General features: G+C 35.0%; 1 protein-coding gene across 4 annotated transcripts in view; it reads right to left on the bottom strand.

The window, feature by feature from the left end:
- Positions 1 to 768: 768 nt before the first annotated feature.
- The window catches only part of EED (embryonic ectoderm development), a 33,645-nt gene continuing 8,927 nt past the window's right edge, over positions 769 to 25,486 (bottom strand). For 2 of the 4 annotated variants that reach the window (XM_027083604.1, XM_027083605.1), the window contains exons 4-13: positions 22,665 to 22,730; positions 21,268 to 21,393; positions 20,539 to 20,620; positions 15,556 to 15,647; positions 13,616 to 13,749; positions 10,996 to 11,101; positions 9,750 to 9,824; positions 2,322 to 2,480; positions 1,520 to 1,593; positions 769 to 1,104 (exon numbers count right to left, since the gene is read on the bottom strand). In XM_027083604.1, the coding sequence (XP_026939405.1) occupies positions 978 to 1,104; positions 1,520 to 1,593; positions 2,322 to 2,480; positions 9,750 to 9,824; positions 10,996 to 11,101; positions 13,616 to 13,749; positions 15,556 to 15,647; positions 20,539 to 20,620; positions 21,268 to 21,393; positions 22,665 to 22,730 (1,041 nt within the window). In that variant the 3' untranslated portion in view covers positions 769 to 977. The remainder of the gene's footprint in view (positions 1,105 to 1,519; positions 1,594 to 2,321; positions 2,481 to 9,749; positions 9,825 to 10,995; positions 11,102 to 13,615; positions 13,750 to 15,555; positions 15,648 to 20,538; positions 20,621 to 21,267; positions 21,394 to 22,664; positions 22,731 to 25,486) is intronic. The other 2 variants (XM_027083606.1, XM_027083607.1) reach the window with 2 other exon arrangements.

The following is a 25,486-nucleotide window of genomic DNA, read 5'->3' as shown; positions in this document are numbered from 1 at the left end:
TACAAACATACTCCCCATTTCTTTCATTTTTCAACCCACTGCATTTAAGCTTCTTTGTCTTCTCCCTTGCTCTACTGATAGTATTTCCACTAAGATTACTAATGACCAAGTTGTAAATCGAATGGCAATAATATATATATATATATTTTTTTTTTTTTTTTTTGGTACGCAGGCCCCTCACCGCTGGGCCCTCTCCCGCTGAAGAGCATAGGCTCCGGACGCGCAGGCCCAGCGGTCATGGCTCACGTGCCCAGCCGCTCCGCGGCATGTGGGATCCTCCCGGACTAGGGCACGAACCTGTGTCCCCTGCATCGGCAGGCGGACCCTCAACCACTGCGCCACGAGGGAAGCCCAATAATATTTTTTAACTATAAAGATAGGTTATTAAAACATTACATGTCACAACTCTTATAGAATTTACTTATTACAAAATTATTATAGAAGAAATCATTAAGAAATATAAAACCATAGGAAATACAATTTCCAATAAAGGTAAGGGTTTAGTGTAGTCAAGTACTGTTCTAATTGCTTCACATGTATTAAATCACTTGATCCTTTTACTTACCCAAGGTCAGTTAGTGGCAGAGCCAAGATTAAAATTCAGTTTGTTCTAGAGCTTATACTTAATCACTATATTATATAGCTTTCTCCAGTTACACAAATAAAACAATAATAATCACTGCAAAAAGATACGGTGTAATTTTATTACTTTCAACATTTCTTTTCATCACAATGAACAAAACAAAATAAACTAAAATACAACACAGCTTTACAAAAATAAATTTTTATTAAAAGCAGTAGAGTCTGAGCAGGAGACAGTACAAAGAGTGTAAACAATGTAAACATCACTACATTCAGCTCAGCTTGATTGAATGCTGAAAGACAACTCTAAATGCTCTATGTGCCCTTACTAGCAAGATACGTTAGTTCTACTGTACACAGAAAACACACTCTAATTTTGATTGAGAAAAAGTATTTTATCGAAGTCGGTCCCAGCGCCAAATACTGGCATCATCACAAACAGCTATAAGAATGCTGCTATCCCTGCTAAAACTGGTTTGTCGAATAGCAGCACCACATTTATGATGAGTCAGTGTTGTGCATCTAGGGAGAAAACATGACAATAGGTTAAATACCATGCATATATAATGCTGTCAGTATCTAACTTAAAACAATGAGTCAGAAATGAATAGATGTTCCAAGTCATATAGAAAGCACTTGAAAACAGAATACAGTTCACTAAGAGCCCAATCTCAAATTTCATAAAATTTGGGTATATTTTAAATCCAAGAGGTACTATATAACTTATATTAAAAAAAGAGAAATAACTTATTACCAAAGTACTTGGGAAAAACAATCATTATTAGAATAAAAAGGAAATACTTTACAATACTCTGAGAATGTAAATGTTACAAATGATTTAAGGTTGGCATTGCAAGTATCAATTACTTCCTCTATGCTGACATAACACTTTGGAGGAAAAGTCAGAAATTATGAAGAGGAATTTCTAAATACTTACTTGGCTTTATGAGGATCTTCTACTTCTAAATCCCAAACATAAAGTTTGCCAACCTGATTGCCCAATGCAAGCATCTGTATAAACATATTAAAAACAAATCAAATTATTAAAACAAGCTATAAAGATTTCAAACAATCCTAAGACATCTTTCTTATTTCAGAAAAACCTCAGCTCCAGCCTATGGCAACGCTCTTGGTTATTTCTTTGCATCTTATATTTCTTATATTGTGTAAATGAGGATAAGAGCAACTAATGCATCACAAAGATGTCTTGAGTAAAATAAGGAGGTTATTTTGTAAATTTACGAAGAACTTTACAATTTATTTACATAGTTAGCATGTACTCTTTATTCTGCCTTAAAGAACTGTAGTAAAAGCCATAGGAAATTTCCAAAGCTTTCATATAGAAATAAATACCCAAGTAATTTATCACAAAATTCTAACACCAAACTTTGAAAAAATTTTAGATAACTAATATTTTGTCTCTATCTTCCATGTTGGTTTTCTATATAAAAAGATTAACACTCTAATCCAAAACATTAAATCTTAGTAACAGATGTTACGGAAAGTAAACACCTAACTGCCACCATTGACACCTGTCAATTTCATTTATAATAAGCACTGCAGATGGTGTGCAGAGCCACAAGGGTAGAATAAATAACATCAAAGGCCAAAGCAATTAATACAAAAAAATCAAGGTAGATTAAACTTAGAGGTAATAGAATACAGATACACTACAGGGAAAACTAAAATTGCCATGGTTTTAAGTCAAATAATTTCAAAATGTAAAAATATGTTGCTACCTTTTGCCAGAAATCCATAGAAAACCTCATGTACCAAATGTCACACTGGCTGTAATCAAATCGCCCAAGAATAGTCACATTAGACTCACTGGGTTTAATTTTATCTATATCATCTTCCATTTTTCCAGGTTTCCAGCATACAATGGCATTTTCACAAGACTTTAAAAAAGACAGAAATGAGAAAAAAAGAAATGTTAATCAAAGAACTGAATTTTAAACATTAAAAACAAAGCTTTTTCTCTACTATCATTTCAGAACTCACAGCTCTTAGAACCTGGTTATCCATCTACTGAGTCCAGCGATATACATTCATTTATATTTACAGAGTCAGTATCCACACTTACGGACAAGAAGCCTGATTATCAACAGATTTTAACAATACAAAAGCATTACACTGTCTAGAATATTCATTTTTGAAGTCACAATTTCTCTTCCAAACCAAAACAAATTCAGCTTTACATACTTCAGCATCCAGAGACTTGAAGTATTTTATAGCAAAGGTAAAATTACAAACACTGTATTAGAATACACAGCTCTTCAATATGGCCCCTGCTTACTTCGCTAGTTTCATCTTTCCCCATTCCACTTCTAAACCCCCGTGGTTCCCTTTATATCTGGTTAACTATTAATCCTCCTGTCTGCACTACTTGATAGGTGCTCAAGAGATGTCATAGGAAAGCTAATGAATTCATAGAAGGGGCCTTAGAGGTCAGATTATACAGAAGGCAATAAAAGCAGTGGTTCAATATCAAGACACTGATAAGGGGATGGGATTAAAATAGGCTGAGTTACACCTTCCCTATCCTGCAACACTGAACCTTTACATACATTCTATTTAAGCAGCAAGTGGTAAAGAATAGAATGGGAGGAAAAAATGCAAAACAGAGGGCACTATTTATATTCCTGTGTGGTTTGCTTGCTAAGGGATATTTGGCAATGTCTCTGGCTTCTAGTTAATAGAAGCCAGAGATGCTGAACACTTTGCAATGCACAGAACAGCTCCTCCCACAAAAAATTGTCTTACCCAACTTCCACAGGGCCAGGATTGAGAAATCCTGGTGTAGGTGAAGAATGCCTCCTGGAACTTTACAGGACACAGCCTAACAACCACATGTGGTAGCTCTGTGGGGTCACAGGGAGATTACGGAGTGGACAATATGCTTTTTTCCTTCTCTGCCCTTTTTGGATTATATAAAATCCCAGGGATATGGATCTGTTACACAAGTTCTTCATTGTAAAGTATCTTAGAGATCACCTAGGCTGATGACTCTTAACTAAGTACACAATTGGATTGATATAGACTGTACAGCTTTCTTTAAATACTCATCTTGACCCCAACCCTACTGATCACAAACTCTGAGAGGGGAGGCCAAAGCAGCAGAATTGTAAAATACTTCTTCAAGTGCTTCCTACTGACTGTATTGGTAAAGGATCCTTAATCAATAGAGTTCCCTCATGGAGAACTAAATAATCTCACTGATGGATGGCTGTACTAGAAAATCATCTAGAGAGTTTTTAAACATTACAAATTCCCAGGTCCTTATGCCAGATTTAGAATATGTGGGGATGAAGCTTAGGAATCTATTTTTACAATGTCCTCCCAATAGTTCTGATGTGGAGCCAGATTTGAGACCACCAATATTCAGTTCAGCTTCCCACCTAAAATGCAGAAATCCTTTCCTATCATCTGATTAAGTTCTAAGAGCAGACATTTTAGAGCTACTCCTTTTTTAATTCTGCTTCCAAAACAGATGAAGTAGAGGTACTTTTTCCTATTTATCTCGTTAAGTACAGCTTAAAAGTCTGAAGGCTAGGGAGGAGGCAAACTGGTTAGGGGCCCTGGGACATGAAGAACATTGAGTCGCTTGGTTTTCTTTTGCCTCTTTATGTATCCCAGACTGGATGCTAGAGAAGGTAGCAACTCAACAAAGCTAACAAGTGAAGACAAAAAAAAACAAAAAAAAAAGCCCCAACAAAAGCCTACTCTCTGGAAAGGACCAGGAAAGTGGCAATCTAGCATGAGAGAAAATTTTTAGGTAAACCCTTAATACCACAGAAAAAACAGTGGACCCATCCACACATGTGGACCAGCAAAGTCCCAGTGGGGTCCCTTCTCAGGTGATAACTAAACACTTCAAGTACGTAACACCCTGACTCCTCCCTACTCCTCATGGTAATGAGGTGACTCTCCTCCTCACCCTCTGCCTGGGGTGGTATTAGAGGAAGCCTAGCAGAGTCAGAATGTTCACAACCACCTACCACTCTCAGTGTCAGTGGAGACACTCAGGGAGCAGTACTGAGGCCTCCCAACCCCTCTTGCTAGGGTGCTATCACCTGAGGCCCAGTGAAAAGCCTGAACTCCCACCCCAGTAGTAAAGAGACAAAATCACCAAGTCAACCAAGTGGGGAACCTGAACTTCCCTTGCCACCTGCCAATAATGAAGCAGCACTCCCCTTCCCCAGCTGAAAATTTATCAAAGGAAGCCTGCTTAAATATCAGTAAGATCCAGAGTTTTGTAACAGTAACCAAAATATCGATATCTTAATCAAAATTCACTTGTCATACCAAGAAATGTAAAAACCTCAACTTTAATGAGAAAAGATTATCAAGAGATACCAACACTGAGATGACATAGATGTTAGAACTATCTGACAAGGATTTTAAAGCAGCTACCATAAAAATGCTTCAATGAGAAATTACAAACACATTTAAAACAATAAAAAAAGTCTCAGCAAATAAATAAAAGATAAGAATCACATGTAAATTTTAGAACTAAAAAAACTATAGCTAAAATAAAAAACAACTGAAGGGCTCACCAGCAAAAAAAGAGAGATGAAAGAGTCAGTAAATTTAAAGTTAGAACATAGAAATTACCCAATTTGAATGAAAGAAAACAGACTTATTAAATAACAGAGTCTCAGGGACCAAACAAAAACAATATTCACATCATTAGAGTTCCTAAAGGAGAGGGGGAAGAAAGTGGGGCTAAATAAGAATTTGAATAATGGCTGAAAAGTTCCCAATTTGGGGACAAATTATGTCCCCAAAGACAAACCTACTAGATTTGAGATGGTGAGTGAACGCCAAAAAAGATAAAACTCAAAGAAATCAATATCAGGCATATCGCATTCAAACTTCTGAAAACTAAAGACGAAGAAAAAAAAATCCCGAAGCATTTCAGACAGAAAGAACACCTTACCTATAGGAAAAAAAAACAATTCAATGATGGCAGATGTCTCATTACAAATGACAGAGACCAGAAAGAGGGGGAACAACATTTTTCAAATGTTTAAAGAAAAGAACCATCAACACAAAATCCTATATTCAGTGAATATATGCTTCAGGAATGAAGGGGAAATGAGAATATCCTCAGACTAAGAAAAACTAAAAGAATTTGTCACCATTCTAAAAGAATGGCTACAGGAAGTTTGATGAACAGAAAGGAAATGATATAAGAAGGAATCTTGGAATATCAGAAAGGAGGAATGAACAACAGAAAAAGCATAATGAGTAAACACAACATTCTTCTTCTTCTCGAGTTTTAAAATTCTGTTTGGCAGTTGAAGCAAAAATTGTAATACTCTTTGATGAAGTTCTCAATTGTAAAGGGAATATTTGAGACAATTATAAGTAGAGGAGAAAGAGAGAGGTAAGCTTCCTATACTTCACTTGAAGTGGTAAAATGTTGATATACTGACTGATCACATATATATCATATACACATATATATACATATATACATATATACATATATACATATATATATATATATATAGTAACACCCAGAGCAAATGCCAAAAAAGCTACACAAAGAAATATACTCAAAAGTAGTATAGATACATCAAATTGGAATTCTAAAATATGTGCACATAGGTGAAAAAACCCAGAGAAATGAAAAGAATGAAAAAAAATTAAATAGTAAACTTAATGTAATAATTGGTAAGTTAAGGCTCAAATACAAATGGTCTGAATATACTAGCTAAAAGACAGTTTGGCAAAGTGAATTAAAAAAATATGACCCAACTATATGCTATGTTTAAGAAACTCACTTCAGGGCTTCCCTGGTGGCGCAGTGGTTGAGAGTCCGCCTGCCGATGCAGGGGACACGGGTTTGTGACCCGGTCCGGGAGGATCCCACATGCTGCGGAGCGGCTGGGCCTGTGAGCCATGGCTGCTGAGCCTGAGCGTCCGGAGCCTGTGCTCCGCAATGGGAGAGGCCACAACAGTGAGAGGCCCGCGTACCGCAAAAAGAAAAAAAAGAAACTCACTTCAGGTATAACAATACAGGTAGATTAAAGGTAAAAGGTCTGAAAAAGATGGGACTTGCCTAGTGGTGCAGTGGTTAAGAATCCACCTGCCAATGCAGAGAACACAGGTTTGAGCCCTGGTCCGGGAAGATCCCACATGCTGCAGAGCAACTAAGCCCGTGCGCCACAACTACTGAGCCTGCACTCTAGAACCCGTGAGCCACAACTACTGAGCCCATGTGCCACAACTACTGAAGCCCATACACCCTAGAGCCCATGCTCTGCAACAAGAGAAGCCACTGCAATGAGAAGCCCACGCACTGCAATGAAGAGTAGCCCCCACTCGCTGCAACTAGAAAAAGCCCAGGCACAGCAACCAAGACCAGAGGCAGTCAAAAATAAATAAACAACAACAACAAAAGAGGTTTGAAAAAGATATACCATTAATTAAAGGAAAGCAGGAATGGCTCTACTACTGTAAGACAAAGGATCCATCAAAGCAAAAACTTTACCAGAGACAGAGATGGACCTTACATAATGATAAGAGGGTCAAGCTACCAAGACAAAGCAATACCAAATGTGTATACACCAACCAACAGAGCTGCAAAATGTAACAGAACTAAAAGGAGAAAGGGAAAAAGCCACAATTATAGTTGAAGACGTCAACACTTATTTCTCAATAATTTATTAATTATTAGACAAAACAGTGGACAGAAAATCAACAAAGACATAGAAGAATTCAACCACACTGTCAACTGACAGGATCTAACTGACATTTATAGAACACTCCACTGAACAGCAGAATATACATTCTTTTCAAGCTCCCATGGAACATACCCAAAACAGGGTCATAAAACAAATCTCAAAAAATTTAAAAGAATCAAAATCATAAAGAGTATATTCTGACCAAAATGGAATCAAACTAGAATAAGAGAACGACAACAAGAAAATTTCCTAGCACCTAGAAACTACACAACACACTTCATATCAAAATTTTTGTGAGATGAAGCTAAAGCAGTGCTGACAGGGAAATTTATAGCACTAAATGCTTACATCAGAAAAGTCTCAACTAAATAATCTAAGCTCCCATCGTAAAAACAGAAGAACAAAAACAACTCACAGCAAACTAAAGGAAAGAAGGAAGACAGGAGATAACAGAAGAAAATTTGACAAACCCTTAAAAAGACTGACAGAAGAGAAGATATAAATTACTAACTTCAGGAATGAAACAGGGGCTATCACTAGAGACCTTGTAGATATCAAAAGGATAATAAGGGAATACTACAAACAACTCTCCACACATAAATTTTATACTAGATGGAATGGATCAACTCCTCAAATAGCACAAACTACCACAATTCACTCAATATGAAACAGTTCATTCGAATAACCTTTTCACTTTTAAGGAAACTGAGTGTTTAATTTTTAAACTCCTCCTCAAAAATTTCTAGGCCTAGGGGACAGTATTATTGATACCAAAACCAGACAAAGGCAATATAAATAAGAAAACTTCAGACCAATATCATATCTCATTAATATATATAAAATCTTTAACAAAATATTAACAAATAGAATTCAGTAACATATAAAAAGAATTATACAGCAAGACCAAGTAAGCTTATTCCAGTGATACAATATTCAGAAACAATCAGTGCAATCCACTGCATTAACAGGCTAAAAAAGAAAAACCAGTGATCATATCAGTTGATGCAGAAGAAGCATTTGACAAAATTTAACACCCATTCATGATAAAACTCTGAAAAAATTAGGCAGAAGGAAAGCTCTCAACTTGATAAAGAACATCTACAAAATTGTGAAAGACTGAATTCTTTTCCCCTTTAACATCAGAAACAAGCCTAGGATGTCTGCTCTTAACACAGCTATTCAACACAGGACTAGAAGCTTACCAGTGAAATAAGACAAGAAAAGGAAATTAAGAAAAATACAGTTCAGAAAGGAAGATATAAAAACTGTCCTTATTTGCAGATGAAATTATGATCTATGTAGAAAATCCCATGTAATTAACCAAAAACAAACAAACAAAAACCTTCCTGAACTATAAGTAGTTCAAACAGATTGAAGGATTCAAGATTAATACACAAAAATCAATTTATTTCTATCTACTAGCAATGAACACAAAGAAATGGAAATCAGAAATACCATTTATTACAGTCACTCTAAATGGAGAGACATACCATAGTCAAGGACCAGAAGACTAAGCAGAGTAAAGATATTAATTCCCCACCAAACTGATATACAGGTTTAACACAATTCCAATCAAAATCTCCCCACCCCACAAAAAAAAGCCCAGCGAGATTTTTAGTAAATGTAGACAAGATTATTCTAAAATTTATATGGAAAGACAAAGCAACTAGAATAGTTAAAATAATATTGAAAAAGAATAAAGTGGAAGAAATCACTCTACCAACTCCAAGACTAATTATAGAGCTAGAGTAACCGAGCCTGTGTATGTAGTACTGGTAGAGGGAACAGAATAGAAAAACCAGAATCAGCCTCATACAAGTATGGCCAAACAATTTTGAAAAAAGTACAAAAGCAATTCAAAGGAGGAAAGATAGGCTTTCAACAAATGGAGCTGGAACAACTGGATAACTATAGGCAAAAAATAAACTTTCTACCTAAACCTCATATAAAAATTAACTTAAAATGGACCATTAAATTTAACATAAACCATTACAATACTTTTTGAAGGAAACACAGGAGAAAATCTTTAGGACCTAGGGCTCAGTGAAGAGCGTTTAAACACAATATCAAAAGCATGATCCATAAAATAATAATTTTTTTAAAAAATCAATAAATTAATTGAACTTTATCAAAATTAAAAACATTTGTAAAAGACCCTGTTAAGAGGATGAAAAGACAAGCTACAGACTGGAAGAAAATATTTGCAAACTATTTATCTGACATAGGATTTATATTTAGAATATATGAAGAACTCTCAAAACTCAACACAGTAAAAAACAAAACAAAACAAAAACCAATCCAATCAGAAAATGAGAAGATATGAAGAGACATCATTGAAAGGATATATGGATGGTAAATAAGCACATGAAAAAGATGTTCAACACCACTAACCATCAGGGAAATGCAAATTAAGACCACGATGATGTATCACTACACACCTATCAGAACAGCTAAAATAAAAAATAGTGACAATACCAAATGCCGGCGAAGATTCGAAGACACTGGATCTTTCATACATTGCTGGTGGGAATGTAAAATGGCACGGCCACTCTGGAAAATAGTTTGGCAGGTTCTTAAAAAACTAAACGAACTTAACCATGACCTAGCAATTGCTCTTCTAGGCATTTATCCTAGAGAAGTGAAAACTTAAGTAAGTCCACACAAAAACCTATACACGATTGTTCAATAGCAGCTTTATTTGTAATAGGCCCAAACTAGAAAGGATCAAAATGTCCTACAATAGATGCATAAGGTTAAATAAACTGTGGTACACCCATTCCATGGGATACTACTCAGCAGTAAAAAGGGAGACCTATTGATACACACAACAACTTGGATGGCATTACACTGAGTGAAAAAAAAAATCTTAAAAGGTCCCATACCATAACATTCTTGAAATGACAAAATCACATGTGATAAAATGACATAGAACTACACACGCACATTGTACAATGTCAATTTCCTGGATTTGATATTGTATTATAGCTATGTAAGATGTAATAACCAATGGGGAAAATTGGGTGAAGGGCAATATGGGACCTCTCTGAACTGTCTTTGAAACTTCCTGTGAATCTAATTTCAAGATCAAAAGTTAAAAAATAGAAAGGTAAAACTATACCCTCATGGCCAAGAAAAAAATAAATCAGGCTCTGCCCAAGAAAATGTGAAATGCCCTGAAACCTGTATCAAGAAAAGAAACTAGATAGCAGTTTCTCCAAATTTGACAATCCTAAATGTTCAGATGACATCACCACCAACTTCTCTAAATTATCAGTAAAAAATATATATATAAACATATGTATCAACATACTAGAGCAGGGGTTGGCAAACTACATCCCATGAACCAACTCCATCCATCTGTTTTTGTACATGTAAGTTTACTGAAATGAACACAAACATTAAAAACAACAACAACAAAAAACAACCACACTACTGGCTTTAGATATTGGTTATTTTACAATAACACTGGATATCAGAGAACAGTATCAACTTGCAAGGTAACATTTTTCATCTTATTGGAACACAAATTATAATTCATCAGGATGTTTTATGCCTAAAACAAATTTCCAAATCTTTCAAAGTTATCATAAGACTTAAAAAAAAAAAAAAAAGCAATTTCCCATCTGTTATCCAATTTACCAACTGCATAAAAAACTGTGCTCCCTGCAAAGTTCCAACTCACACAAACAATGGAAATACAGCTTAACAGCAGTTACCATACCTTGGAAAGTATCAAATCACCTAACCATCGCACACAATCGACATAATTTCTATGTATGTCTCTGGTAGAAAAGTCAGGAAAATGAATTTTCTGAGAAATAAATGGCCTGAAATGGAAATATCAAAAGTTAAGAGAAAAACGTGTAGCAAAAGCTCACTAATTTTCCTTTTTGGATTTATAAAACTTTGAAAAATAAAATATATGAATACTAATTCTTCTGTGTTTCTACAAAACTAAATACCTTCTTATCTGTTTACTCAGAGCTAAAATCTCATTTCATTTTTGTTTCTACATTTACTCCATTATTAGCTCTCAACTAAATTTTGTATTCATCCTATGAAATTTCATTTATAAAAATTGCAGCTTCCTGCCTTACTACATATAGGCCAAAATTAATCACTTCAATTCTGGCTATCTAACCAATAACCAAAGACACTTGATTACAGAGCTGAAAATTTCTCATAGAAAATACTAAGCTACCTACTCAATCCTTTAAAATTAAGCATTAATGGTCTATGAAAGTAAACACATCTAGATTATTTCAAAAGATAATTATCTTTTAGGAACAATGACATCACTTCAAAGTCTGCTAAAGGTAAAGTTAGGTGAGAATCCTTCCTAGAACAATTTCTGAAGATGGTATCTGACAACAATTTGACATTTATTAGTTAGAACTTCTCCTGTATTTAGAGAAGTAAAATATGGCGCAACTTTTCCTTAAAGATATTTGTGAGAAGACCGTAAACTAGAGAAGTTGCTACCAATTCTGAAGTTAATTAAATGTATACCTAATATTTCTAATCTAGTAAGTGATTCAGTTTTATTTATTTATTTTTATTTTATTTTTGGCTGCATTGGGTCTTTGCTGCTGTACGCGGGCTCTTCTCTGGTTGCGATGAGCAGAGGCTACTCTTCATTGCAGTGCATGGGCTTCTCATTGTGGTGGCTCCTTTTGTTGCGGAGCACGGGCTCTAGGTGTGTGGGCATCAGGCATTGTGGCACACGGGCTCAGTAGTTGTGGCTCGTGGGCTCTAGAGTGCAGGCTCAGCTGTTGTGGCTCACGGGCTTACTTGCTCCACGGCATGTGGGATCCTCCCGAACCAGTTCTCAAACCCGTGTCCCCTGCATTGGCAGGCAGATTCTCAACCACTGAGCCACCAGGGAAGCCCCTGATTCAGTTTTTAAACTGAAGTAACTGCAGAAGTATCATATACCATGAATTAGTTGTGTCTTGGGCAACTCACATGTCCTCTCTTTGCTTTTCCCTCATATGTAAAAAGGATGTTGGGCTGAATCATTTCAAATACTCTTTCCAATTCAAATTCTAGGATCTTTTCTTTTCTTTTTTTCTTTTTTTTTTTGCGGTTTGCAGGATCTCAGTTCCTCAACCAGGGATTGAACCTAGGCCACGACAGTGAAAGCCTGGAATCCTAACCACCAGGCCACCAGGGAACTCCTGGATTTTTTCTTTATTAAAACATTAAAATGCTATTAATGATCTGATATAAATTCTTAACTGCTATAATTTTATTAATTACTTTTCAGCCAAATATGTATTATAATCTATGGCTAAACCTCTCTCAAGAAGACCAGCATAATTCACTGTTATTTTCTGTAAGCTGTAAAGTATAACTTCTATTTATTTCAGAGCTCTAGAAAATATAAAAACATAAACTGAATATTATACTAAGCCCTGGTGTTTTAAAATAAAAATCGAAAGTCATACTAATTCTTAGAGGCTTGAGATCTGATGCATGTCTATTAAAATATTTACTGATAATTACAAATTCAACTACCACTCTATTAATAATCTGGCTTGATAACCAGAAAATTAACTCTGCTAAAATGAAAAGTGCAAACAAAGTTAACATTTACAAACATATGATAGTCACAGTGAAAGTGTTAATAATAGCTTGATAAGATTCTGAAAAAGATAGTAACTGAATTAAGAGTTGAGGTTTTTCAAAAATACACTAAGAAAACTGCCAAGTTCCCACAGCTAGTCCCTCCCCTTGGTTCAAAGCTCCTGCTTTTGAATTTTCTCCATTTAATGAAATGAGTATCACTTAAAGGAAAGCATTATTTTATCATGAATTAAAGCTAAGAACCCCATTTAAAATTATGATTTACTTCTTCTGTTTATACAATCATCTTCCACAGATGTGTGAGTTTTCAAATAATTTATTTTCTTAGAAACATAATCAATATAATAGTTTCAAGGCATATGAAATTTAAGGACTGAAAATAAAGCTCTTTCATTATGAGTGAAAAATAAAAATAAAATTATTATTTACTGTCTTGAATTAGAACTTACAGTATTGACAAGCAGTGCTAATAACATTAGCACATGCATACCTAAATAAAAATAAGTGAAATGTGCTACTAAATTAAGATAAAAATACAACTGAAAGGGATTTTGAAAAATAAGCCACAAACATAGACAAAAATAAAGGCCTTCCATTTAAAATCAGTGAATTTTATGGCATGTAAGTTATACCTTAAAGTTATTAAAAGGGGATTCTAAAATCAGTGTTGGAGACTTATACAATAATTTTGGAAAGAGTGAAACGCTATTCAACAGCATGAGATAGCAAATTGTTTTAAGCACTACAACTGTTACCTGTTAGTTTTATTTGGATTATAATCATAAGATTCCTTAATTGCATTCATCATTCTCTTTGAATTGATCCTCCAAAGTTTAAGAGAGTGATCCATACCACAGGACATTATTTTTTCACCCAAAAGATCATAATCCTGTATGTAAAACAGAAAAGCTTAAATTAAATATATAAATTATTTCCCCAAATTATGCTATCTAATTTTCATCTGATGTCCAGTATTGTGAAAATTGTATTTCAAACCACCATACTAACATTTTGGGTTTCATATATGTAGGCCATAAGCCACAAAGTTTTTACTGCTTTTGAGATTTATTTTAACTGATGTGTCACCACCACAGTATATGAGCTTATACAATACGGAAGGCAAAAAAGTAAACTGAATTTAATTTTATCTATTCAATTATCTTTATTCAAATATTTCCTTTGCTTGATTTTGAAGGTGAATCGAATGATGAGGTAAAACAATTATTCTATGACACAAAAACCTAAATGGTTATGTTACTTTTCTTTGTCTAACCCTGATCAAGCAATGAAACTGACATCTGTATGTGAAATTATGAGTCCTTAAACAATTGAAATTTTACTTTATTTGTACACCTAAGTCACAAGACTTCAGGTACCTTGATTTTAGAGTTCACTTTTTAAAAGAGTAAAGGAAAAAATGTCTAAAAAAGGAAATACCATATTTAAACTTTTTCATTTGCTGTTTACTAATTTTTACTAAGCTCCTAACAGATCATCCATTATAACCTTATTCCACCTCATTACATAGATGAGACACTGAGGCACAGAGATGATATTTAATTTAGCACATGGTACATACATGTGTTAAGGAAAATCTCACACATCAATCCTTCTAGCAGTGAACTCCTATTGTTACAGAGAAGAGATACAGACTCCTGCTCTCATTTAGAGAAATAACAGTAGAGAGTTCTATTTAAGGAGAGTATTTTCCTCACTAAACTAGATATTCTGTTAATCCAACCTTTAAATTAATCATGAACATTGTTTTACACAGCCTGAGAACTTTAGGTTTGGTGTTTATTGAATCCACAAGTCTTGTAGCTGCTCTTTTCCTAATAACCTCACTGTCAACAGCAACAAGACACCCTTAGAGCCAGGAGCTCTCATTAGTATTTAACGAAGGACAGTAGTCTTTTCACACATAGAACCAGGTGGAGATTGCTATTGCAACTTCTAGAAAATCCAAGTTGCAAGTTCTAGAAAATCCTTTAAGGTAGGTATAATTCTCACAAAAGTATACAAACCCTAACTATAGGAATAGTTAGTACCTCCAATTAAAATGTCACATGCTTCAAAATATGGTGCCCCTTTAAATAGTTTAAAAAAAAAAGAAGAAAAGAAATGAGCTATAAGACTACTAAATAAGTAAGCTCTACACGAAACACAAGTAATTCTGAAATAACATAAAAATCTGAAACTTGACTAAAAACATTTATATCATTACAATAGAGCAATAGATTATAATACATAAGTATAAAGATAACACCATGCCATCAAAGGGAAGAGTTATCTAAAACTCAGTGTGACAACACTTCCTAGAAATGAGTAACTTATATTTCAACTTCAAATAAAAGATGAAAAAGTTTCCTAATTGCCAAGTAGGTTAACCTTTTCCTTTAATAACTGAGAAACAACAAAAGTTAACTTGGTGATTTTAGATTAAAAAAGGAAAAGAACAAGTTCATAGTATTCGTTCATGAGAATCCAGGCACTGAGTACAGATAAAACACAAAGAGCCTTTTTGCTTTACTTCTTCAACTGTAAGTTAAAACCTTCTCTGTCACAAGTAAATGAAATAACTGTCTGCCAGACTAGGTGAAACAAACCACATGCTTTTTTATAAGGAAAGAGTTCTATGGGTATTGTTCACAGCTTTGTACACCTGAAGGTCACTGCCCTGTAGCTTTCAACTTACAGCACTTAGAACTTCATCTCTGTGCCCTTCTACACCTCCAAATATTGCCACCAGAGTGTCCGTTTGGATATTCCATAATCGTAAAGCATGATCTAGTACAGACATAAAAAAATTAATATGAACTTTTATCATTCATTTACTGTGGACTTTCAAAAGCTCTTTAAAGAAGAAAAAGCTACCAAAGTTTGGACTAAGCTTACTCACAGTAAAGATTAAGAAGGAATCCATATCATATAGGAACTTAAAATATTTATATCACCTGTAGATTTAACTAGGTATGAGCTCATACTTTCAAGATAAGAAAGAAATATTTCTCTGGTCCTAAATCTGATTATTGCATATGCCATAGAACAAGGTACTAGCTTTTCTCTCTACCATATCCACATTTACAAACTGAAGAGGACAAATTATAAGATTTCTATAGTAAATCCCAAAATAGGATTGAAACATTCATAGTGACATAATTTTAGAGTATTATAGACCTTACAAACATGCTATTAACTGTAATTTGAGCAATCTAATTTTCCACTAAACATCAGCAATAAAATAGACAGCAATACTCATAAATATAGCTTGAAATATAGCAATGTCCATACTGCACATGAATATTGACATATTACATAGGTAACACTAAGAGGCAGTAATATATTGTGTTAGTAGTGGAAATTAACATTGCTACAAAAATGATTTCTTGATTCCAATTTGTGTCCACGTTTTTGTGCAGACATATTTTCATTTCTCTTGAAGACATACACACCTAGGAGTGGTAATTCTATGTTCAACATTTTTGGACTGCCAGACTGTTTTCCAATGTCCTTACATTTTACATTCCCACCAGCAATGGATGAGGAGGGTTCCAATTTCTCCATATCCTAATCAACATATTTTATTGTCTTTTTGATTACAGTCATCCTAGTAGGCGTGAAGTGGTATTTTTTTATTAACATCTTTATTGGAGTATAATTGCTTTTCAGTGTTGTGTTACTTTCTGCTATAAAACAAAGTGAATCAGCTATATGCATACGTATGTCCCCATATCCCCTTCCTCTTGCGTCTCCCTCCCACCCTCCTTATCCCACCCCTCTAGGTGGTCACAAAGCACCGAGCTGATCTCCCTGTGCCTTGCAGCTGCTTCCCACTAGCTATCTATTTTACATTTGGCAGTGTGCATATGTCAATGCTACTCTCCCACTTCATCCCAGCTTACTCTTCCCCCTCCCCGTGTCCTCAAGTCCATTCTCTACGTTTCTTTATTCCTGTCCTGCTCTAGGTTCATCAGAACCATTTTTTTTTTTTTAGATTCCATATATATGTGTTAGCATACGGTATGTTTTTCTCTTTCTGACTTACCTCACTTTGTATGACAGACTCTAGGTCCATCCACCTCACTACAAATAACTCAATTTCATTTCTTTTTATGGCTGAGTAATATTCCATTGTATATATGTGCTACATCTTCTTTATCCATTCATCTGTCGATGGACACTTAGGTTGCTTCCATGTCCTGGCTATTGTAAACAGTGTTGCAATGAACATTGTGGTACATGACTCTTTTTGAATTATGGTTTTCTCAGGGTATATGCCCAGTAGTGGGATTGCTGGGTCATATGGTAGTTCTATTTTTAGTTTTTTAGGAAATCTCCATACTGTTCTCCAGAGTGACTGTATCAATTTACATTCGCACCAACAGTGCAAGAGGGTTCCCTTTTCTCCACACCCTCTCCAGCATTTATTGTTTGTAGATTTTTTGATGATGGCCATACTGACCGGTTTGAGGTGATACCTCATTGTAATTTTGACTTGCATTTCTCTAATGATTAGCGATGTTGAGAATCCTTTCATGTGTTTGTTGGTAATCTGTATATCTTCTTTGGAGAAATGTCTATTTAGGTCTTCTGCCCACTTTTGGATTGGGTTGTCTTTTTTTTGATATTGAGCTGCATGAGCTGCTTGGATATTTTGGAGATTAATCCTTTGTAAGTTACTTCATTTGCAAATATTTTCTCCCATTATAAGGGTTGTCTTTTCGTCTTGTTTATGGCTTCCTTTGCTGTGCAAAAGCTTGTTTCATTAGGTCCCATTTGTTTATTTTTGTTTTTATTTCCATTTCGCTAGGAGGTGGGTCAAAAAGGATCTTGCTGTGATTTACGTCATAGTGTTCTGCTTATGTTTTCCTCTAAGAGTTTTATAGTGTCTGGCCTTACATTTAGGTCTTTAATCCATTTTGAGTTTATTTTTGTGTATGGTGTTAGGCAGTGTTCTAATTTCATTCTTTTACATGTAGCTGCCCAGTTTTCCCAGCACCACTTATTGAAGAGGCTGTCTTTTCCCCATTGTATGTTCTTGCCTCCTTTATCAAAGATAAAGTAACCACAGGTGCGTGGGTTTATCTCTGGGCTTTCTATCCTGTTCCATTGATCTATATTTCTGTTTTTGTGCCAGTACCATACTGTCTTGATTACTGTAGCTTTGTAGTATAATCTGAAGTCAGGGAACCTGATTCCTCCAGCTCCAGTTTGCTTTCTCAAGATTGCTTTGGCTATTTGGGGTCTTTTTTGTTTCCATACAAATTGAGAATTTTTTTGTTCTAGTTCTGTGAAAAATGCCATTGTTAGTTTGATAGGGATTGCACTGAATCTGTAGATTGCTTTGGGTAGTATAGTCATTTTCACAATGTTGATTCTTCCAATCCAAGAACATAGGATATCTCTCCATCTGTTTGTGTCATCTTTTTTTCATCAGTGTCTTACAGTTTTACACATACAGTTCTTTTGTCTCCTTAGGTAGGTTTATTCCTAGGTATTTTATTCTTTTTGTTGCAATGGTAAATGGGAGTGTTTCCTTAATTTCTCTTTCAGATTTTTCATCATTAGTGTATAGGAATGCAAGAGATTTCTGTGCATTAATTCTGTATCCTGCTACTCTACCAAATTCATTGATTAGCTCTAGTAGTTTTCTGGTAGCATCTTTAGGATTCTCTATGTATAGTATCATGTCATCTGAAAACAGTGACAGTTTTACTTCTTCTTTTCTGATTTATATTTCTTTTTCTTCTCTGATTGATGTGGCTAAAACTTCCAAAAACTATATTGAACAATAGTGGTGAGACTGGGCAACCTTATCTTGTTCCTGATCTTAGAGGAAATGGTTTCAGTTTTTCACCATTGAGAATGATGTTGGATGTGGGTTTGTCATATATGGCCTTTATTATGTTGAGGTAGGTTCCCTCTATGCCCACTTTCTGGAGAAGTTTTATCATAAATGCATGTTAAATTTTGTCAAACCCAAAAGCTTTTTCTGCATCTATTGAGATTATCATATGGTTTCTCTCCTTCAATTTGTTAATATGGTGTATCACATTGATTGATTTGTATATTCAAGAATTCTTGCATTCCTGGGATAAACCCCACTTGATCATGGTGTATAATCCTTTTAATGTGCTGTTGGATTCTGTCTGCTAGTATTTTGTTGAGGATTTTTGCATCTTTGTTCATCAGAGATATTGGCCTGTAGTTTTCTTTTGTTGTGACATCTTTGGTTTTGGTATCAGGATGATTGGTGGCCTTGTAGAATGAGTTTGGGAGTGTTCCTCCCTCTGCTATATTTTGGAAGAGTATGAGAAGGATAGGTGTTAGCTCTTCTCTAAATGTTTGATAGAATTCGCCTGTATCACTGTGTTTTTGATTTGCATTTCCCTAATGATTAATAATGCTGAGTGCCTTTCTATGTGCTTATTGGACATTTGTGCAAGTTCTTTGGAAAGATGTCTATTCAAAACCTTTGGCTGTTTTTAATCTGGTTGTCTTTTTATTACTGAGCTGTATGACCTCTTGTTACAAGTCCCTTATTAGATACATAATTTGCAAATATTTTTTCCTTTTCTATAGGTTGTCTTTTCCTTCCTTGAGCATTACTTATGGAAAAATTCCTATTCATTTTGAAAAGCTGTCTGAAAAATGCTCTTACTGACACAGTGGGGGAAGAACAGGGTTAAAAAGTTGTGACATTAAGAACAAGTAACACATTATGGCCTATGTTACTTGTAAAGGAATAGCTGAGCCCAACTAATGTTATTAAAAGAAGAGAAAAAGTTATTAGCTCTCTTCTTAGGTGTCTATTTCCAAACAAGCCTTGATAGTTAAAGAAAAATCATACTGAAACATGTTTCATGTAAGAGTTTTAATTTGAGGACATCTTTTAATATGAGCAGACTGTGGGGGTTAGGTTATCAGTGTGACAAGTTTAAAAGAATAAACTTGACTAGAATAATAATGTAGAAATGAAACGAGAAAGGGCAATCGAAAACAGAATGTAGAGATAAGAACAACCCAAATCATTTTAGAGAGCTCAGAAATGATTAAGAATGATTAAGAGCACTGTCTGAACCCAGAATAAACTTATAATGCCAACACAGCCATACAGAGCAAAGCAATGCTTTCTCTTTATAAATAAGGGAAAAATTTCAAAGAGCTTACACTGGATAACTTAGCATTTTAAGGAATTCTACAGGGAATCCTTTATAAAACAAAAGTTTTACATAGAGAGAGTCAAAAGAAAGCAATATCGATCTTCAGATGCATTATTTCTTACTACATGATCGGAAAGAATGGTAAGATGATTTGCAAAACTACCTTCAAACTATTAAAAATGTCATAACTTTGGTGATCTGCCACTTAAAATTAATGAAGCTTAATATGAAAATTCAATTGCACATAAAGTTCTAAAACTATCATAATGCAATATGGTAAATAAGGGTAATACACATTTAATCCTCAGTACCAATTATTTTATTTACACCGTATGTTAACAGTGTATTTCAAGGTCCCACCCTCCAATTCTTGGTTTGCAGATGCTAATGTAGGCTAAGATTTTTCTAAAACTAACTTCTTTTTAAATTTGGCTTTTTTCCTTAGAACAGTTTGTCCCTAAAATAAAATACTCACTCCCAAATAATCGAACTAAAGAAACATTTGCTTCTCTTACCTTTACTTACTGACAGGAGAAGATTTGGATCTCTTGGATGAAATTTCAGCTCATTGATAGCATTTCCATGGCCAACATAGTGCTATAATAAATTTAAAACATTTCTTCAACTTCCATATAAAAATCAATAAATTCTTTTTCATTAATCTTAGGAGAATGGAAAAATAGTTTCACTTGAAATAGTGGTTCTCAACCTTGGCTGCATATTAAAAGCACCCAACTTGAAGGAAAAATAAAAGATGTTCAAGTCCCATTTGCAGATATTCTGAGCCACAGCAAGGGTTCAAACGATTATCAGGTGATTCTAATGTACCCCCAAGGTTAATGTGATTTGTGAAATTTTTTTAGTATCAACTTCCAAGGCTTCACTTTTCAGTTCTTTAAGGTGCTCTTGACTCTACACCCCCTATTTAGGGGATTTTGGAAAATGAGCTCACTCTTTTCTTATTGTTCATTTAAAGCCCCTCAGACTAAAGCAAGACAAAAGGACAGAAATTATTTTAAAAGAAAATAGTTCAAATGATAAAATTTTCCCACTTATTCCTTAATTTGCATTACCCAAATGTGACAAAGGTCTCAAAAGACTTGTCTAAATGAAGCAATAGGCAAAGTACAAACCAAATTAGAAATTGCACAGACATTGACTCTGTTTTAAATTCAACATGACAAGCTTTTGCAGGTGTGCATTCAAAAAAAAAAGCAGATCTATAATTTAACAAGAAAACCCACCTTTATGCACTGCATTGTTATGGGATTAATTATCCTAATTATGCCTCTAGATCCAGCTACAGCTAGCAGAGGATGGCTTGTATTGCTATCATATGTCCATGCACAAGTGTAAAAGTTCTCATCAGCCTAAGAAATGCCAGTTAAGAAATATAATTTGTTTTTGAAAAGTAAACACATCAATGATCACAATACTATACACAAAAACCTCCAAAGAACTGCTGAAGTTTTTGACAAAGAAGTTCCCATTTTTCTTTACACTACCAGGTTTAACCAATGGAGATTTTAGGTCTAAAATCTATACCAAATGATCAAACAAATCCAGTCCTTCCACTCAGTTTTGATTACTATTTTGCTGTTTGCATAACTATTTACCTGTCTTTTTAGCAGACATAGCCAATGTGTAAATGAATGGGCATGGCTGTGTCCCAAATAAAACTTTATTTACAAAACAGGTGGCCAGGGGCTTCCCTGGTGGTGCAGTGGTTGAGAGTCCGCCTGCCGATGCAGGGGACACAGGTTCATGCCCTGGTCCAGGAAGATCCCACATGCTGCGGAGCGGCTGGGCCCACGAGCCATGGCCGCTGAGCCTGCGTATCCGGAGCCTGTGCTCCACAATGGGAGAGGCCACAACAGTGAGAGGCCCTCGTACTGCAAAAACAAACAAACAAACAAAAAACAGGTGGCCAGCTCTATAGGCTGTAAGTTGCAGATCCTGGCTCTGTCTCAGTAACTCTATGTGCCTCTAGATAAAGATCAATACCTATTCAGTTTTCCACCTTTTCCTGTGTGAGACCTTCCCAGTACGGCTACAGGTTACTTTTTTTCTTATCACCTAAGGGAAGACTAAATGTTCCTGTTTTTTCTTATTTGCTAGCTTTTTCAAATGGATCTGGAAGAAATCTTATCACCAAGCTTTGACTGTTGTACCCTTTGGCTTTTTAAAGCTTTTTCTTTATAAACCCATGTTTTACAGTATTTCCTAAACAAACTGCACATGTTTATTTTTTCCCTGTAGGCTTTGATGACCAAATACTTGGTATGACTGCCAGGCACAGCTTCTGATTAACCCAAGTTCACCAATATAACTGCCCTGAAATGATAAAATTCCAAGCAAGGTCAAAGAAACAGGAAGTTTCTGCTTTCATTTTCTATTACAGGATTTCCAATGCTCATCTCCAGATACCCACACTGTCCTCCTTCATATCCACCCTACAATGGCTTTCTAGGAATCAGGAAAACTAGATACTAGGAATCTTTTGGGTGACAGTGAAAGATAGCATTGGTTAAAGTTAAGAAAGGACAATATAACTTTAGAGAACTAATTTCCAAAAGTTTTGGGGTACTTATTGAAAGTCAATTTCTTTAGCCAACAATATGGAAAACCCAGGAAAGGATACATCAGCATCCACATAAGATTGCAACAACCGGATTTCTCCTTGTGAGTGACATTCATATAAGGTAACCTAATGAAAACAAAAATACAGTAAATTTTATCTCAAATGTAGAAACACACTCTTCAGCTTTTGAACATATTTTACTCACAAATGTATCTCAAAGATGCTACAGAAACTACTGCTTTAAAAGAGCTCCTTTAAACTTAAGGAAGCTATTATAAAGCCTAATGCATTACATAATTTTCAGAATATATTAAATACTACAGTAATAATAATGGTTTCTATTTCCAATGTTTTCAACTTTTATCTCATCCATGTAATTGCACCAACTCTTCCAAGTAAATAAAGTTGAATGCCTCACAGTACAGTATAACTACTCCCTAAAATTGTAGTTTATCTTTTTTTTTTTTTTGGCTGCACCACAAGGCTTGCAGGATCCCAGTTCCCTGACCAGGGAATGAACCCAGACCTATGGCAGGGAGTCCCAACCACTGGACCATCAGGGAATTCCCGTGGTTTATCCTCTTTTAAAGCTTTAAAGTCTTTGGATAGTTTTAGAACATTATTAATTACATATAAGAAAATCTAGGACTTCCCTGGTGGCACAGTGGTTAAGAATCCGCCTGCCAATGCAGGGGACACAGGTTCGAGCCCTGGTCCAGGAAGATCCCACATGCCACGGATCAACAAAGCCCGTGTGCTACAACTACTGAGCCTGTGCTCTAGAGCCTGCGAGCCACAAGTACTGAAGCCCATGTGCCTAGAGCCGGTGCTCTGCAACAAGAGAAGCCACTGCAATAAGAAGCCCGCGCACCACAACGAAGAATAGCCCCTCCTCGCCACAACTAGAGAAAGCCCACGTGTAGCAACGAAGACCCCAACACAGTCAAAAATGAATAAATAAATAAATTAAATAAATAAAAAAAAGAAAATCTAAAATTTGCCTAATAAGTTTCTCATGGACATTGCTCATCAAATATTAACTTTCTGATGTACGGTGGCCTTTTCGTCACATATTCTAAAATTAATAATATATACCCTTTATTCAATTATGTACAGTTATCCCTTGGTATCTGCCGGGGATTGCTTCCAGAACTCCCCACAGATACCAAAATCTGAGGATGCTCAAGTTCCTTATATAAAATGGCATAGTGTATGCATATAGCCTCACACATCCTCCCATATACTTTAAGTCATCTCTAGACCACTATGACATCTAATACAATGTAAATGCTATATAAATAGTTGCCAGCACAAAGCAAATTCCAGTTCTGCTTTTTGGAACTTTCTGGAATTTTCTTTTCTGAATATTTCTGATTCACACTTGGTTGAATCTGTGGATGTGGAACCCACAGATACAGAGGGCTTACTCTATAATACTAAATTTTTTATAAATTTCTTTCCATTCTTCTTACAGCTTAGTCATGTTAGCAATAACCTGTTATTAATCTTAATAAGAGTCTATAAGAACTCTATAAAGATCCTTTAAATCATCTATCATCACCTATTAACAAGATAATCGCTACATTAATATTCTAAAAAAAATTCCTTACATGGATGCTAACTAGGTTGTCTTAAGAGATTATTTTGCTTTATTTTCTTTCTTTTTTTAAAAACAGAAGTCCAAACAGCAGACCTTTTTATAATTCAGTAATGTATAATTCAATGCCATTTTAAATGAGAACAGGGATTCTTTTGGTTACAAAGCCTGGAACATTATAATGAGCATACTGGAGCACAAACTATACTAATTCTAATTATACTAATATGATGGTGAAGTTAGTGAAGTATAATCAGGCTTATAGTGATGTCTGAAAAGTGGATACAAATGAATTAATGGATTATGTTCCCAATTTTCGGAAAAAATAACCTTAATCTCTTCTTCAAACTACATCAATTTCCCTCTGAATTGTTGTTTTCAAGCTACATATCACAACCTACATTTGGCTAAACACCAAAAAAAGCTGTTATCCCAGGTTATCAACTTGAGTATAGAGTTTCAAATTTTCAGAACTTCAATGACCAGTAAAAGCAACAGAGCCTTAAATTTAATTAAAACTTCCTTAAAGACTTCCAGGAAATTACTTAAAGCCAAATTTTACTTTTTAGAGAACAGGAATAGCAAAGTTCTAGCCCAGAATAGATGCATGTGTGTTTGTATGATCCTCAAACTTTCAGAATAAAAAAGGAAAAAAGCTTGGAAATATGCTGACATTTGAAAAATACTCAGCTGACAACTCCCAAGTTAGTTTTGATTGAGAACAGAATACTAACACTAAAACAGCAAACAAATATAGGAAACGGCGTGCATTAAAAATCATGGTCTTTTATTTCTCTAAAAAGCTTAGCACAATTACTAAAGAAGCATAAATTTAATTTCACTCAATTAAAATAACAATTTATGGAACACCTCTCAGATTCACCTCCTTCCCCTACCCTCTTGTGCTAAAGGCAAAGAAAGTGACTTTGTTTATTGTCAATCCATACCAAGTACTCAACTTCCTCCATCTTTCTTTTTCCAAATACGCCAATCTGTTTCTCTGTTACTTCTCATAACTCCTAGTACAGTACTAATGAATAAGCAGAATGTCAGCTAATACAGTAAAGACTTATCAGGAGGACAATTTTTCCGAAGTGATTTCAGCTTAACAGAAAACTCCTGATTCTCCCTGGTAAGCACTAGGGAATCTTCCTTTTTCCCATTTATTTAGAAGTGAATGGAAATAAACAAGTCTGTGCAATCCACTTTTTCAGCCCCAGGTTTAACTAAAAAGTTTAATCATTTACATCAAAACATGCCCAGCATGGTTTTTTCTATGCATTCT

Source organism: Aethalodelphis obliquidens, unplaced genomic scaffold (genome assembly GCF_003676395.1).
Source record: "Aethalodelphis obliquidens isolate GAN/ISIS:26980383/991018 unplaced genomic scaffold, ASM367639v1 scaffold50, whole genome shotgun sequence".
Classification (NCBI taxonomy): Eukaryota; Metazoa; Chordata; class Mammalia; order Artiodactyla; family Delphinidae; genus Aethalodelphis; species Aethalodelphis obliquidens.
Note: the sequence above shows the minus strand (reverse complement) of the source record. Positions and strands in the feature narration are given on the sequence as shown.